At 51.4% G+C, this 16,226-nt stretch overlaps 1 protein-coding gene across 1 annotated transcript in view; it reads right to left on the bottom strand.

Moving 5' to 3' along the window:
* Positions 1 to 263: 263 nt before the first annotated feature.
* The window catches only part of NOS1 (nitric oxide synthase 1), an 88,445-nt gene continuing 72,482 nt past the window's right edge, over positions 264 to 16,226 (bottom strand). Inside the window, exons 21-28 of the mRNA XM_060118327.1 lie at positions 12,319 to 12,512; positions 10,891 to 11,060; positions 8,472 to 8,682; positions 7,366 to 7,453; positions 5,621 to 5,742; positions 4,243 to 4,391; positions 2,611 to 2,805; positions 264 to 386 (exon numbers count right to left, since the gene is read on the bottom strand). Of these exons, the coding sequence (XP_059974310.1) occupies positions 264 to 386; positions 2,611 to 2,805; positions 4,243 to 4,391; positions 5,621 to 5,742; positions 7,366 to 7,453; positions 8,472 to 8,682; positions 10,891 to 11,060; positions 12,319 to 12,512 (1,252 nt within the window). The remainder of the gene's footprint in view (positions 387 to 2,610; positions 2,806 to 4,242; positions 4,392 to 5,620; positions 5,743 to 7,365; positions 7,454 to 8,471; positions 8,683 to 10,890; positions 11,061 to 12,318; positions 12,513 to 16,226) is intronic.

The raw sequence follows: 16,226 nt of genomic DNA, 5'->3' as shown, positions 1-16,226 counted from the left end.
ATCCAAAGCTGGGTCCCCACACTTGAGGGGAACTCAGAATCCCCTCCAGGGGTCATAAAAACACAAACCGTTCCGTGCCCTGACCCCAAAGCTTCAGATTCATCAGGGCTGGGGCAGTCTGGGAATCTGCATTTCTAACACGTTCCCAGGGAGTGCTTATGATGCTGGTCTGGGGACCCCACTGTGGGAAAGCCATGGTCAATGAAATCAGACATCCCTGCCTGTCAGGGCTCTGCCCACCCCGCCCATGGGATGGAGCCAGCTTACTCATCAGCGCCCTTTTTGCTCTCCTCAATGAAGGCAATGGATTCGGATCTAAGGCGGTTGGTCACTTCATATGTGCGCAGGGTGACCCCGAAAATGTCCTCATGGTACCGGCTGTCATCCTAGGGAACAGAAACAACCAGGAGACAGACCTCAGATGCCAGCCAAGGGCACGGAGAAGGGAAGACCCACTGATACCCTGGACTGGAATATTCCTAGAGAAGACGGTTCCTTAAGAAACGAAGTGGAGGGCTTCCCTGGTGGCGCAGTGGTTGGGAGTCCGCCTGCCGATGCAGGGGACGCGGGTTCGTGTCCCGGTCCGGGAAGATCCCACATGCCGCGGAGAGGCTAGGCCCGTGAGCCATGGCCACTGAGCCTGCGCATCCGGAGCCTGTGCTCCGCAATGGGAGAGGCCACAACAGTGAGAGGCCCGCGTACCGCAAAAAAAAAAAAAAAAGAAACGAGGTGTAGGGAATTCCCTGGTGGTCCAGTGGTTAGGACTCAGCGCTTTAACTGCCGTAGCCCTGGGTTCAATCCCTGGTTGGGGGACTAAGAGATCCTGCAAGCCCTGAGGCACGGCCAGAAAAAGAAAGAAAGAAAAAAGAAACGAGGTGTAACCCAGGGCTCCCAGAGACCCCTTTGGTCTCCAAGACTCTGTTTCAGCAAGACCCTCTGCCCTCTAGGGCACGGGGCCTCTAAGCCCAGTTGGCAAAGAACACTTTTGTTCCCATCCAGAAACATGCTGCTGCTTTGTGGATTCTGAGGATAGAAGAGCTGAGGGGGTCCGGTGGAAACTTCTCCATTTCCCCCTTTCCTCCCTCCTCCTTGTTCCTGCAAGTTCAGATCTGGGCATGGCTGGGTTTAGTGTAAACATCACAGCCTGTAGAGACCAGCAGAGATGGGAGAAAAGACAAAGTGTCCGCTTAGCACTCAGGGAATACCACGGTTGCCAAAGTGGAGACTTCTCTGAACATAGGAGTTTTTCTGACGGTGAGCATCTTAGCTCAGCCTTTCCCAGAAACAGACAAACAAAAAAGATAACTCAAGAAACAGCACGAGTGATGATGAACTTGTGGCATCTGGGAGTTTCTGGAGCCACTGGAGCTCCTGAGGCAGGACTGAGGGATGGGCATTAAGAATATCCCAGAGGGCGGTGTCGCTGAGCATTAAACAAGGGGAAAAGGCACCTCTCTGCTGAGGAGAGGCAGTGGTTGGGGAACACGCATGCAGCAGAGTTAAGTTCTGGCATCCTTGGTCCCAAAGGTTTTGAAGAAGGTTGCCCATCTGTAGAGTGGATTCATTCTAAGTTGGGGTGGTTTTCAACCTTATTCTGCAGAGTTTTGCAGAATCTATGAAAGTGTCTCCCAAGACTCATACCAAAGAGACAGAGTGGTCAGGGCTCTGTGGCTCTCCTTGGAGCTCTGGCATTTCTACCAGAAAGTTGTTGTTGTTGTTTTTAACCTAGTAGGGTTTATTATCAGAATTAGAGCAAGGGCTTCTTCTGCAAAGATGTTTGATTGCTGCTCATTTAGGGAAGCAGGGAGAAGAATGGGATCACCCCTGGAGCTTTGCGGAGGCCTGGGACTCAGTTTATTCTATTTGGAGCAGTTGGCCACATAGTTAGGACTTTGCTTACTGGGCTGCTACTAGCCTTTGTGCAAATTAGGAAAAGGCAACCCTCCTCCCAAGGTGCACTGCTTGGGAAGCCAAGCATGGAGTGGCTTTCATCCCCCACTTGCCCCCCTTGGACAAACCTTTTTGTGCAGTGCCCGACCTGCACAACTGCACAGAGCAGTGCTGCAGCTTGTTTCTGGGGACAGGAAAAGTTGAGTTAGGATGGTTTCCATCTAGCTACCCAGTGGTCCACCCACTTGTTATTTTCACACATCATAGCTCCCTACCATATTTTATTTTTATTTATTATTATTATTTTTTCTGCAGTACGCGGGCCTCTCACTGTTGTGGCCTCTCCCGTTGCGGAGCACAGGCTCCGGACGCGCAGGCTCGGCGGGCATGGCTCACGGGCCCAGCCGCTCTGCGGCATGTGGGATCTTCCCAGACCGGGGCACAAACCCGTGTCCCCTGCATCGGCAGGCGGACTCTCAACCACTGCGTCACCAGGGAAGCCCCTCCCTACCATATTTAATACACACACCTGCATGTCCCACCATCCTTCCTTCTCTCTCAACTATGGTTTGGGACCACGTGTATCCTCTACCCCCAGTCATAAATGGGAGCAGGGATGTCATCATGGGTCCCCTAGTCATCGAGACAGGAAGGGTGAGGAAGAGGAGACAGGAAGCTGGATGCCAGAAAAGGAATCCCAGGAGCTGGCCCATCACTCACCCTCAGCCTGCTGATGAACACGCCGGCGTCCTCCACCGAGAGCTTCCCCTGCTGGGTCATGATGCGCTGGATGGCTTTGAGGACATCGGCCGCCATGGTGACATCCCCGCAGACGTAAATGTGGCCCCCTTGCTCCTTCAGGGCTCGGTACACGGGTTCTGCCAGCTGCTCCTGTAGGATGTCCTGCACGTACTTCTGCAGGGAGGAGGAGGACCAGTGAGAAGGAGCCGGGCTGCAGGACAATCCTGTGTAGCTCCCTCCCGGGCCCCACTACCCTGGGAGCCGAGTCAGACACAGGGGCTTGTGGGCAGGTCTATGTTTTGTGCAGTGACGCAGGGCACTGGGAATAGTGAGGCAGGAGAGGAGGGAAAGCCGATCTGAGGGTGCGACGAGCTGCTCCCCACTCTGGAGCTGACCTCAGCTGAGAACCCTCTTTGGACTCATGCAGCACGCCCCCCAGAGCCAGCCCCTGGAGGGGCGCAGAGGGGGGCATCGTCTACCCGTTCCTCTCTTCGATGGCCTGTGGTCACCCAGGGGGTGTTAACTCCCATACACTTCTAGGTGCGGGGCTGGTACTGCAGGCGTCCTATGCCGGGGTGCCAGAGAAGCCCCAGGACAGATAGCAAGAAATGGGGGTCGGGGAAGGGGCTGTCAGGTTACACCTGGGCAAAGCCAGCTGCTGCAGGAATTGCTGGAATAACAGGGGGGCTAAGAGAATGTCAGGTGGACACAAGGGGTGTACAATGCAGCTTCCAGGGAATTTGTCTGGTTTGTCCAGGAAACATTCCCCCAGGCGAGCCTGACATTCAGCTGCTACATTCTGGAACAGCTGTACCTGCTACCGAAACATCGATGAACTTCCATGCCAGATGTCAAGTAGCTGCTGCCCAGACCCTCTGAATGCCCCCCTCCCTGCTATCCTGGCTCCTTTCCTGGGACGCCCCTGGGGGTCCAGTTGAGAACCCCAAGATCCAGCAGGGGCATGCTCCAGTTCTGCGGCCTGTGTCCATTCTGACTTGGAGTGCCTCTTATGGGCTGTTTAATTTTTTTTGTTTTTTTTTTGGCTGCTCTGCATGCCTTGTGGGATCTTAGTTCCCCGACCAGAGATTGAACCTGGGCCCTTGGCAATGGGAGTGCGGAGTCCTAACCACTGGACCCCCAGGGAATTCCTTAATTTTAAAAATTCTTTCTATTGTGATAAAACACACATAACATAAAATATATGCATGTTTTAAAGCGTATTAGTACAATGCAGTGGCACTAAGCACATTCACGGTGCTGTGCAACCATCCCCTCTACCTGGTTCCAGAACCTTTTCATCACCCCCAGAAGGAACCCTGTACCCTCCCCATTTCCCCTTCCCACAGCCCCTGGTAACCATGAATCAGCTTTCTGTCTCTATGGATTTGGCTGTTCTGGATATTTCATGTAAGTGGCATCATAGAATGGGGGCTGTTCAATATTTTAAGTCAAATGTTTATGCTCCATGCTTCCTGAAGTTCAGAGCAATGTCACAAAGGAGAATGCAGAAAGGGTGAAGGGTTTCTGGGAACGGGATTTGCATGAGTGGACAAGCGTGTGTGTGTGCTGGGCTGGGGTAGGGGGACCATGAACAGGCAGGCTGGGGGTTACCTTTGGTTTGTCTGGCTCCCGGGAGTAGGCTGTGTACAGTTCTCTGAAGACCCCCTTGCTCTTGGCCTGTAGAGTCTCCTCCTTGTAGATGTGGTCTATCTTGGACTGCCGGCACCCGAAGACCAAGACCATGGGGCAGGGACTCATTCCTGGGGACCGGGAAGATCTCCTGTCACCGACAGCTCTGATGCCTGATTTCGGGGGTGGCTGGTGGTGCCAGGGGTGCTCAGAACCTTAGCACGTGCTACAGGGGTAGAGGTGCACGGACCCTGGGGCAGGCGGTATATGTACTTGCATACACACACACGCACATGCACACACACTGAGGGAAGTAGGTGAAGTGTGTTCAGACTTCAGCAGACCTCTCTTCTCTGGGTCTCAGTCCTTCCTCTGGGAAAGCCCCCACTACTGGGTACTGCTAAACCCCCAGACTCTGCAACTAGACTGCCTGGATTCAAATTCCAGCTCTGTGTGATGCTGAGGAACTTACATAACTTTCTATGTCTCCGTGTCCCCAAGCACAAAATGGAAATAATAATAGCGTCTAACCTCATAGGGTTATTGTAAGAAGTAAATGTAAAACCTTAGACCTGTGCCTGGTACATGGTGAATACAGTTGTCCCTCGGTATCCTAGGGTATCAGTTCCAGGACCCACCCTGGATACCAAAATCCACTGATGCTCGAGTCCTATAGAGTTGGCCCCCTGTATCTGAGATTCCTCTGTATCCAAGGTTCCACATCCGTGGATTCTCAACCAGCCTCGGATCATGTAGCCCTATACATATGTATTTAATGAAAAAAGCTTGCGTATAAGTGGACCATGCAGTTCAAACCCATGTCGTTCAAGGGTCAACTGTATTTGGCATTCTGCATTTGACAAACTGCAAACATTTGGCAAACTGCATTTGACAGTATTTGGCATTCATGAGATGCTCAGGAAATCCCTGTTAAATGCATGTCAGAAACGTGGGTTTCTTTTTCTCTCTCCTCCCAAATCTGATCTGTTGTGTTTCTCACACAGCAAACCCTGCTCCTGAATGACAGGCTTTGGGACCATCCCGTGAACACACAGCCATTGGATAAGGCTTAACGCTTACCCCTTCTAGGGCTGCTTACATTTTAAGATGGGGGTCTTAAGAGTCCAAGGGGATGGAATTCGGGCCTTGGAACAAGGTGTGGACGATTTGTTTGGACAGGTCCTTTGAATTACACCGTAACCTTCACCCATGGGTCTGCTCACTACTATGCTCCCCCTCTGTCCCCAGGGAGTGACACAAAGCAGAGAAAACATCACCATGCCTCTGGGATGCTGGGACACAGGCGGGCCTCCCCAGGTCCAGGGGGTAGAAACCACGTGCCTGCTAGACCACGACTCACCTTTGTGTTGGATATCAAATTGCCGTTGCTGCCAGAAGCTTCGGAAAGGGGCAATGCCTGTGCCCGGGCCAACCAGGATACAGGGCACTTGGGGATTTCGGGGCAGGTGGAAGCTGGGCGCTCTGGACAAGGAAGAGAGAGTCAGAAGCCTTGCTGAGCTCACATCTGATCAAGAACTGTTGGGTCTTAGGCAAACCAGATGGCCGTCTTGGGCAGAACTACGATGGGGCTTAAAGCTCTTCCGCTGGGGTCAGGTGGCCCTTATCAGGGTGGGAGGTCCCATTAATTTGGGTCCTCAGGGTCTGGCTATCACTCCACTTCCCAACTCTCCCCATTGCTGAGCTAAGCCACAAAGGGAGTGGGGTTGATTTAACCCAGGGCTTCCCTGCCTCAGCACTCCTGACAGTGGGGAGAGCATACCCCTCGGTGACGAGGGCTGTCCTGTGCATTGCAGGATGCTGAGTAGTACCCAGGCCTCTATCTATTAGATGCCAGGAGCACCCTCCAGCTGTGACAACCAAAAATATCCCCAGACATGGCCAGGGGCCCCTGGGGGGCAAAATCACCCCAGGTTGAGAACCACTGAATTAACCATCCATGAGATCTTCCCAAATCAGGGAGGTGCAAACTTCAATGTACAAGAGAATCATGTGGGGACGTTCAAAGCGGGTGTAGATTCCTGGGCAGTGCAGTAAGTCTCGGCTCAGGACTCGGCATTTTTGAAGCACCCCACGGGATTCTGATGCTGATGGTATGTGGACCATATCATGACCATTCTACCCTTAACAACTGAGAAAAATGGCTGGCCAAGCCCACCGTTTAGGTAGGGAAGTTATCAGTTGATGAAGCAGGTAACTATAGTGGGCCTAAGCTCAGACATATCCCTTATTTTTTGTTTTTAAAGCTATATTATTTTATTTGATTGACTGATTGAGGTAGGAACACTTAACACATATTGACCAGGGGATTTTTTTTTTTTTGCAGTACGCAGGCCTCTCACTGCTGTGGCCTCTCCCGTTGCTGAGCACAGGCTCCGGACGTGCAGGCTCAGTGGCCATGGCTCACGGGCCCAGCCACTCTGCAGCATGTGGGACCTTCCCGGACCAGGGCACGAACCCGTGTCCCCTGCATCGGCAGGCGGACTCTCAACCACTGCGCCACCAGGGAGGCCCTGACCAGGGGATTTTTACACAAACTAACACCTCTGGCCGTAATACGTCTCCGATCAAAAATGTGTTTAATGTGAAACCTATCCTCTTAACACACTTTAAAGAGCACAATACAGTATTGTCAGCTATGGGCAGAAACATCCTTTAAAACTGAGTTTGGAGGGGAAGATGGTTGACGGGGAGGGGAATTAAATCTTCCCGGTCTCTAAGAAACTGGGAACACATGGGGTGGCCAGCAGACTGTGGATAGAAGTTTCACTAGTCTGCAAATTCCATGAAGGCTGAAACTGCATTTTGCCTGGTTGTCTACTGTAGCCCCATCTAGCACAGGACATGCACTTGATAAATATCTGATGCACTGACCTGAACTTGACTAGAGGACTTGCTTAGCTTCTGCTATGTTGCTCTGCCCTCATGGTCCTGTTTCCTTAACAGCTTGGAGCAACGCTCAACGTTGATCTCAATCCCATCGGACTCAGCCATCTCTCTAGAACCCTTCAGGCTGGTCCACCCGCCCCATCTCAGGACATGAGGATGCAGATCTGGGATGGCTGCTTCTTTTCATTTGCCACTCACCCTCTCACGAAACAGGGCACCACTTCGTCAGCCTGGATCTGGTTGAGCCAGGAGGAGCACACGCCGTGGTGAATTGGTCCTTCTCCATCTAACAGGATAACCGAGGTGATCTGGCTCATTTACTGTCCCTCAAGCTCCCCCGTCCCCGGCTTCCCCCATCCTCCAGTGCAGAAGGCTCACAGCCCCGACACCAAGCTTCTGCCTTGGAGTTCCCTGTGTAGACCCCTTCGTCTGACGGGGAAGAGGAAATGGTAAAGCTGGGGTGGGCTCATGGCTGTGAAACTGGTGGTTAGGGGTGGCTTGTATTCCAGTCGTGCCCACTGAAAGGGCGTTGATCGATGTGCTCTTGGTGGCCTGTCAGGAACCCGGTCTCAGAGCTCTCTCAGGCACCATGCTTTTTTTTTTTTTCAGTATGCGGGCCTCTCACTGTTGTGGCCTCTCCCGTTGCGGAGCACAGGCTCCGGACACACAGGCTCAGCGGCCATGGCTCACGGGCCTAGCCGTTCTGCGGCATGTGGGATCTTCCCAGACCGGGGCACGAACCTGTGTCCCCTGCATCAGCAGGCGGACTCTCAACCACTGCGCCACCAGGGAAGCCCACCATGCGTTTTTTGTTTGCTTGTTTGTTTGTGTATTTTTTGGCCACACTGCACAGCTTGCAGGATCTTAGTTCCCCAATCAGGTATCGAACCTGGGCCCCAGCAGTGAGAGCACCAAGTCCTAGCCACTGGACCACCTGGGAATTCCCAGGCACCATGCATTTTAATTGCTATAACCAAGGAAGAAAACATGGGTGCAGAGGTCAGGTTATCTGGCTGACCTACAGCCAGCTGGACGTCAGGCAGCAGAGAGCTCCCCCCTCGGAGGGAAGGGGTGGTGGTGGCTTGTTCTAGCTGCTGCCTTGCGGGTATGAGGGGAGGAAGGGAGTAAAAGGAGGTCTCAGGCTTTTGGAGAGGCCTCCAAATGCACGTCTCATTTCCTTCCTGGTCTTGGGGGTGGGTCACCTCCCCAGGATTTAGGACGTGGCAGAAGTTTAGGCAGATGTGCAGAGGCCCCTGGAGGGGGGGAAATGCAGACCCGGGGGCTCTCCCAGCGCCTCTGCCCACCTCGGGTGCGGTAGGAGACAATGGCCACGGTGAGGTGCACCTCGTCGGGGTACATGTCCGGGGAGGAGCTGATGGAATAGTAGCGAGGCTGCAACAGCGACAGCTGGGTCAGGAGCAGGGTGGCGGGCATCTGGATGGATGGGAACTCCTCCAGCACCTCCACGATGTTCGGGTTCCTGCCCCATTTCCATTCCTCGTACTCCTGCAAACCCTGCACCAAGGAGAGGGGCAGAAAAGAACTCGCAGCCAGACCCTGGAGCAAACTTCCAAGGGACGCTTGAGGAGGTCCAGGGAAGGAGGCAAATGAACAAATAATAATAGTTAACTCCTGCCTAGGAATTACTCTGGGCCAGGGTTTCATTTTTGCAAGGACCTTATAAGTCTGATTGTCATCCCCATTTTATGGATGGGGAAACTGAGGGATATAGAGGTCCCATGGCTACGAGGTGGTGGCAGACTTCAGCCCGAAAACCAGATCTGGCTCACCACCTGCTTGTATGGCCCGTGAGCTAAGAGTTGTTTTTACATGTTTAAATGGTTGGGGGTATGAGGGGGGAATCAAAAGAGCAATACTATTTCATGACCCTAGACTATGACATGAAATTCAAATTTTGGTGTCCACAAATAAAGTCTGATTGGAACCCAGCCACACCCACTCAGTTATGGATTGTCTATGCTGTTGTGCTACAATGGCAGAGTTGAATGGTTGCAACAGAGACACATAGAGCATGAATCTAAAATATTTACTACCTGGCCTTTTACAGAAAAAGTTTGCCAACCCCTGTTCTAGGCAGTCTGGCTCCAGAATCTGTGTTCCTAGTATTACACTCTCCTGCCTTTGCGAAGGTCAGGAGAAATGCACTGTGAAGGGAGTCATGACTTGCAGGCGTGTGATTTGTGGGTCTGCAAGGCTGGAGGTGTATCCTCCGAGCACATGGGTCACACTGAAGATGGTAAAAGACAGCCCCGAAGGAACAGGTTGGGGTGTGGAGGACCATGTTCAGGGGCATGTTGACAGCAAAGCCCAGGTGTTACTAGGGAACACAGGAACTCTCTGGGGCTCTGGAGTTATTTTTCCTACATCTTAGAAGCTGCCCTTAGCTTATAGGAGGCTCAGATTTTGAGGAGGGGTAAAGCCTATTACCAGTGCATTGTATAACCGAGCTTTTCCCCATGGTCCTAAAGCCCATCCTTGCTCTACTGATAGGGTATGGCATTCTGGAGAATGTGCTTTCCAGACCCCCAGCCTCATTGACTTCGAGCTGCTGGGGCTCAATTGGCCAAAAGCCCCAGCAGCTGCTCACTGAAACTGACATCCCCCTGAAAACTGACATGGATCTGATCCTGTGCTTCCATTCAAACTTTCTGCCCTCTCCTTCACTTGGGGTCAGGCTTGGTTTGAGGTCTGATGGTTCTCTCAGTCTTATCTGACTCTGTGTCCATGTTCTCTCCCTCAGGTGTTTCCCCTAATAAAAAAAAATCCTCGCTCTTTTAATGGAGTTTGCGCTTTTTGGAAGAAGCGGATTAATACATACAGTTACATCAAATTTTACTTTAAATAATCCTGTTCAAAGAGCGCAAGCTCTGTTCCCTCTTCTGATTATCCCCCTTCCGTTACTTAAAATTTTAAATCACAGTTATGCGTGTACAGAGTTTAAAAAGTTAAATAATTCTGCAAAACTTACGATTAAAGATAATGCTTTCCAACTCCCTAGAGGTAACCACATACAGTTCTTTTAGGTGTTTTTTTCCTGGCACTTATTTTCATATTTCTAAGTAAGATGCACTCCCTGAATTAAAAACAGAACTTCCTGTGCCACCATTTGATGCCCTCTCCTGCACAGCAGAAGAAAGCGACACCATCATTTTCTGGTGGCTTGCTTACTGGGGAGGAGCCCCACTGGGAGAAATCTGAGTGGTCCTCCCAGCTAGGATTTTTTGCAGCAGCTTGGTTTCTAAGCAAGGGCGGTAGAAGCTGTGCTTTTTGGTTCACCTTACCATCGGAGGCCTCTTATATCTTGAAGTCATACCTATAGCTCTTCAGCACTGAAAAAGCTGATTTTTAAAACAGGGCACTGGGGGATTCTCTCAAGTTCTTTTTCTTCTAAGCATGGGCTCTGATGGAACTAATGGAGGCTCAAGGGTTCCAAAGGCAGGAGGAAAAAGAGTTCGAACAGCAATTAAGACTGTAACCAGAGAACTCTGAGATTCAACAGGGTCGCTCTCTCGTTCCGTTAGACCTTAGTTAGAAGGAAGGGAGATGGTCAGGACTAGCCAAAATGGACTAGCCAGTATGGTGACCTGCAAACTAGACTATGGCAGCCCTCGCTCAAGACTGCCATCTGCTGGACAACTGTTGCAATAACTATACAATTCTCCAACGAGGAGGAGGTAAGGTTGTTTGTGGCCAGGGACCCACCTTGCTGAGGACCAGCAGACGCTGCTTCTCTTTCTCACTGGTGGCCAGAGAGGCAAACTGCTGCAGCTGCAGTGGCGTTGGAGGCGTGGTGATATCCAGGTAGTACCTGAAGGCCTGGAAGATGGTGCAGGGTGGGAGGCGATGCTCATCGGTCCAGTTACTGATAACCCCTGTGGAGGCACAGAGAAGGTGAGAGACGGGTCGGGGAGGAGAGTCTGGGCTCCGAGGGCTTAGGTCCAAGTTAGGGAGGCCAGACCTGCTTCTGGGACTGAGGATGGGGTCTGGAGAGCCGGACTGCCCCAGAGCCAAGTAACCCCTCGGCTATCCACCTCCCATGTCCCTCATCTATACCCAGGGTCCTGGGGACCCCGTGATCACCTCCTGTATGCAAGGAGCTTGTCCAAAATCAATCGATATTATTAACTCATTTAATCCTCATCACAATCCTACATGGTGGGTGCTATTATTATCTCCATTTTGCAGTTGAGAAAAATGGAAGCACAGAAAGGTTAAGGAATTTGCCCAAGGTCACACAGCACAAATGCATAAAGTCAGACAGTATTGCTCCAGACCATGTTTTAACTACTATGCAATACTGCTTCTATTTACTTTACTCCATTACAGCCCCTACACACAAGCCTCTACTTCAAGATAAAAAGTACTGTTCCAACATGGAGAAAGAAGTGTCTGGGTTGGATTTATTAAGAGAAGGTATGTCTCTCTCAGGTGGTACCTTCCTAAGGGATTTTCAGTAGGGCTTTGGCTACAAAGTGTTTTCACATTCTGCCCTGACTCTGTCCTAGCTCCTTTGTAGAGGGGATGTGTCACTGTAGCCCGGGCTACCAGGTATGGTCACTGTAGTTCCTTGTACCTGAGTTCTGAGCTCACCTGTGGCTACTGAGATGAAGCACGGAGACCCATTTACCTTGGAAAGTTATTTAATAGGAATGTCAAGGATGGTCCCTGAAACAGGTTGGGACTTGATCTAATTTGGTCAGAAATATGGTTCTATCCCAATGGACCACTGAGCTTCACAGGGTGCCTTTGGATTCTAAGAGGAGGCATGGGCGGACTCCAGCTGCTATTTACTTGGTGGCAGTGAGGCAGAGGTGATGGTTTAGACGAGTAGCCTCTGCTAAGATCAGTGTCTAGCTGATGAAGGAAGGGAGAAGCCCCTTTGGCTCGAAGACGAACCATCAGCGTCCTGGCTTCATGGACATTTATTTGCTTAGCCCGTTGGGCCAAGGTTATTCAACCATGAGAAAGGAGGAGTCTTCAATCTCATAAGCTGGGGGTGACAGAGACCCACTCTCCCACCTGGAATGGTGATTGTGAAGAAGAACAAGTCTCCTCTTCCCCAGATACCCACTGCCTTTCGGACCCCCTGGAGGAGGGAAGCACCCTTGGGTGTAGCCCGGCCATAGTTACCCAAAGCCGTGTTTCGCTCCTCTAGCAGCTCCACCTTCACCAGCTGGTTGACCGGGGGTGCGTCCTCCAGCCGCTCGATCAGGGCGTTCACGAGGTCCTCGTGGTTGCCGGGAAAGACGCCCAGGTGGTCCCCAGGCTGGTACTGCAGCTCCTGATTCCCGTTGGTGTGGAGACGCACGAAGATGGTTGATCGGCTGCAGGGAAGAGCAGGGCAACAGTGGGATGAGGGCCACCAGCTTCTGGCCACCTCCTTTGCTCCTTTATCTGTCCTTGTGGCTGCAACTCCCCTCCTTCCATTCTCTTTGGGGCTCAGGCCAATCAGACTTCTGGCCCCATCACTCCACGCTGCGGCTTTCAGCAAGGTCACCCACGGGCTCCTCATGGCAAATCCGACCGCCAGCTCCTAGCACTCACTGTGATCATCAGAGCAGCACTGGACGCAGCTGCCCACTTCCTCCTTCTCAGTACCCTTCTCTTGAGCATCCCAGGCTCTTCTGACCTTCTCTCTGGCTGCTCCTCTTCAGTCTCCTTTGCCACTTCCCTCTCATCAACCCTAACTGGACACTGGAGCACCCCAAGTTTCAGTTCCCAGACCTCTTTGCTCTCCTGGCTTCCTGCCCCTGCTTTTCTTTCCTCCGTAGCACTTACCATCAACTGACCCCCAGCAGAGTTTACTCCTTTATGTGGTCTGTCCCCCCTGCCTGCCCCCTGGCCCCCAGGACAATGTAAACTCTAGAGGGCAAGGAAATTGTCTGTTTTTTTCCACTGTTCTATTCTGGCACTTAGGACAGTGAATGGCACATAGTAGGCGTTCAAAAAATATCTGTTGGGCCTCCCTGGTGGCGCAAGTGGTTGGGAGTCCGCCTGCCGATGCAGGGGATACGGGTTCGTGCCCCGGTCTGGGAGGATCCCATGTGCCGTGGAGCGGCTGGGCCCGTGAGCCATGGCCGCTGAGCCTGCGCGTCCGGAGCCTGCGCGTCCGGAGCCTGTGCTCCGCAACGGGGGGAGGCCACAACAGTGAGAGGCCCGCATACCGCAAAAAAAAAAAAAAAAAAAAAAAAAAAAAAAAAATCTGTTGTTTGTAGGAACCTCAGACCCTCAGGATTAACCAGCTACTGGAATAGGCTCTGTTCTCTGTACCAAGCAGAGTGCTGCCAGGAACCACTAGCCCATTGGAGCCACAGGCAATGATGTCCCCATTCTGTGACATTCCATCTCTCCTAGAAATCCCAAGCTCCACCCGCTTTTGCAACCAGAGTCCTCATCTTGTCATGGAAAAGGGAAAGAACTTGGCCTTGAACTCAGGTTCTCGTTGTGCACAAATCCCATGATATTATAAAATTTACAGAACTAAGGAGAAAACCCAGAGAGAAACTCGTTGATGCCTGCCAGGTCAGGCCCTTTCTTTTGATTTTTGGATTTCAAGTGCAGGAGGTCTGTGCTAAGAATGAATTCTCAGACTAGGATTATTCTGGTCCTCTTTAAAGTTTTAGTACAGATATACCACATTTTTATACCTGAAAACTTTGGGATGGATGACTACACTTTGGTAAATCAAATCGTTTTTGTATTCTTTGAGTTACATTCGCATTTTCAGATCCGCTTTTTTCGTCCTTGCCAACTGGTTTTTGGTTGACAGAGACACTTGATATTCAACGTGAAGTTTCTACATTCTCCGCGGTATGTAAATCAGCACTTGAATAGACCAATGGGACTCGCTATTTAAAGGAGTTTTTGGCACAGCCAAGGGCCCTTTTGTGCTGCAAATAGCCGCCATTATTAAGAATAGTTGTGCTGGCATATTTTGCATGGCACCCCTGTCCTTAGTACGGGGGGTGGGGAACTTGGTAACTGAAATTGTGAATGATGGTGGTGGGGTGTGGGGTACCACTCTCCTTCCCTGGGCAGATTTTGTTCTCTCTGGGACACTGATCTTACCCATTAAATGCGCTTGCGCGACTGATTCTGCTCTGAGCTCATACCAATCTTTTGGTTCCTGGAGAGCAAGGCATCAATCATCACCCCCTGCCAGCTCCAGGAAGGGGACTGGCGGAGGCTGACAACCAGCAGAGGGCGCTGTGGGGTTGCTAATTTGGGAGCCTCCAGCGCCTACCACGGGAAGCCTTTGAAAGGCCCACAAATCAGTTCCCACTTTCTCCCAGATCATCATAATTTCTTTCAGAAGTATATTTGCCTCTGTTCCTTTGGCCAGTACAAAATAGAAATGCGGAGGACCCGAACTTGCTGAGCTGGCTCACACGCACAGCCATTTCCCCTAAGTCCTCTTGAACGTGGCCGAAGGTGGTCAGGCAGATAAGAGGCACGGATGGGAATGGAGCTGGCAGGTGGGCCACAAGGTGGGCCCCGGCTCTGCTGGGAATTTGACCACAGACACTTTGCAAGCCGCTGACCAGTCATGGCGTGCGGAGAATCCCGGCAGTGAATGGCTGCATGGCCCTAGGACACCTCAGTGGGTTGGTCCTTGAAGCTTTGCAGGAAGCTGACCCCCCAGTGGGTAGCACTAGCCTGGAGACTAACTGTCTGACATCTCAGTTCTGCTGGGGGTTTCTAAGTATAGGATTTTCTAAGCCTTTAAAAAAAAAAAAAGCTTGGGACACATTGAAAAGTTTTAGGGGAGGGAAAAAGGGCAACATTGGGAAGGCAGAGCCATTTGAGCCCTTTCCCCCAGAGTATCCCCTGCCTGTGATGTATTTATATTCACCTACAGGAGCATAACACACACACACACACACACACACACACACACACACACACTTGGCAATGGTTCAATGACAGGTTCGCAGATGAAAGAACAGTCTGCTAACATCCAGCATTAAACGGAAAAAAAAATTAGCTCATGTTCGTTCTTCAAGGAAAACAGTAAACAGTGTCTGTTGTGAGCAGTTTGAGTGAATAAACTTTATACCTTCAACAAATTTGTATTGAGTGTCAGGCACTGTTCTAGGCACTGGTGAGAAAATGATGGATAAAGAGAACAAAGGGCCTGATTCTCATTGAGAAGTACATTAAAAAGATCTCAGATGGGGCTGGTGAGGAGGATGGGTGGATGCTGATGGGTGGGGGCAGTGGGCTAAGTGACTGGCAGATAAGGATGGTCAAGGAGGCCTCTCTGGTGATTTCACATTTGAGCAGAGATCTGAAGAATGAGAAGGAACGGACATGCAAAGATCTGGGGGAAGAGTGTTGCTGAAAAAGGAAGCAGCATGTGCAAAGGCCCTGAGGTTGGAAAAAGTGTGGCACATTTGAGGAAGGGAAAGAAGACTGGAGTGTTTGGAAGAGGGGTCAACACAGGGGTGGGTGGTACAGAAGGAGATCAGAGAGCTAGGCAGAGGCCAGATCATGAGGGTCTTGTCATGACCTGTCATGGCAAAGGAGTTTGAAGGTTTCCTAAGTCCAGTGGGAAGCTATTGGAGGATGTGAAGCTGTGGATGGACAGGCTTCCGTTTATACTCTTAAAAGATTAGTCTGCCTGCTATTTGGAAAATGGATCTTTGAGAGAAATGTCAAGAAACAAGGAGACAAGTTAGGTATCTATGGCAGGCACTCAGACCACAGGCGATCGTGGCCTTGCTTAAGGTGGTGGATGTAGATCTGAGATGTAGTTGAAACAGAAGACCCACAGTACCAGCTGAGAGTTGGATGGATAGTGGGAGGGAAAGCGAGGAGGCAGGGAGGATGCTTAAGTCTTGGGCTTAAGCCAAATGTTGATGTCTTTTGTTGAGATGGTGAAGGCTGGAGAGAAGCAATTTTATCAGAGGGTAGCTGGGAATTAAGAGTTCTCCCATCGGGCCTCCCTGGTGGCGCAGTGGTTGAGAGTCCGCCTGCCGATGCAGGGGATACGGGTTCGTGCCCCGGTCTGGGAGGATCCCATATGCCGCGGAGCGGCT

Source organism: Mesoplodon densirostris, chromosome 15 (genome assembly GCF_025265405.1).
Source record: "Mesoplodon densirostris isolate mMesDen1 chromosome 15, mMesDen1 primary haplotype, whole genome shotgun sequence".
In the NCBI taxonomy this organism is placed as follows: Eukaryota; Metazoa; Chordata; class Mammalia; order Artiodactyla; family Ziphiidae; genus Mesoplodon; species Mesoplodon densirostris.
Note: the sequence above shows the minus strand (reverse complement) of the source record. Positions and strands in the feature narration are given on the sequence as shown.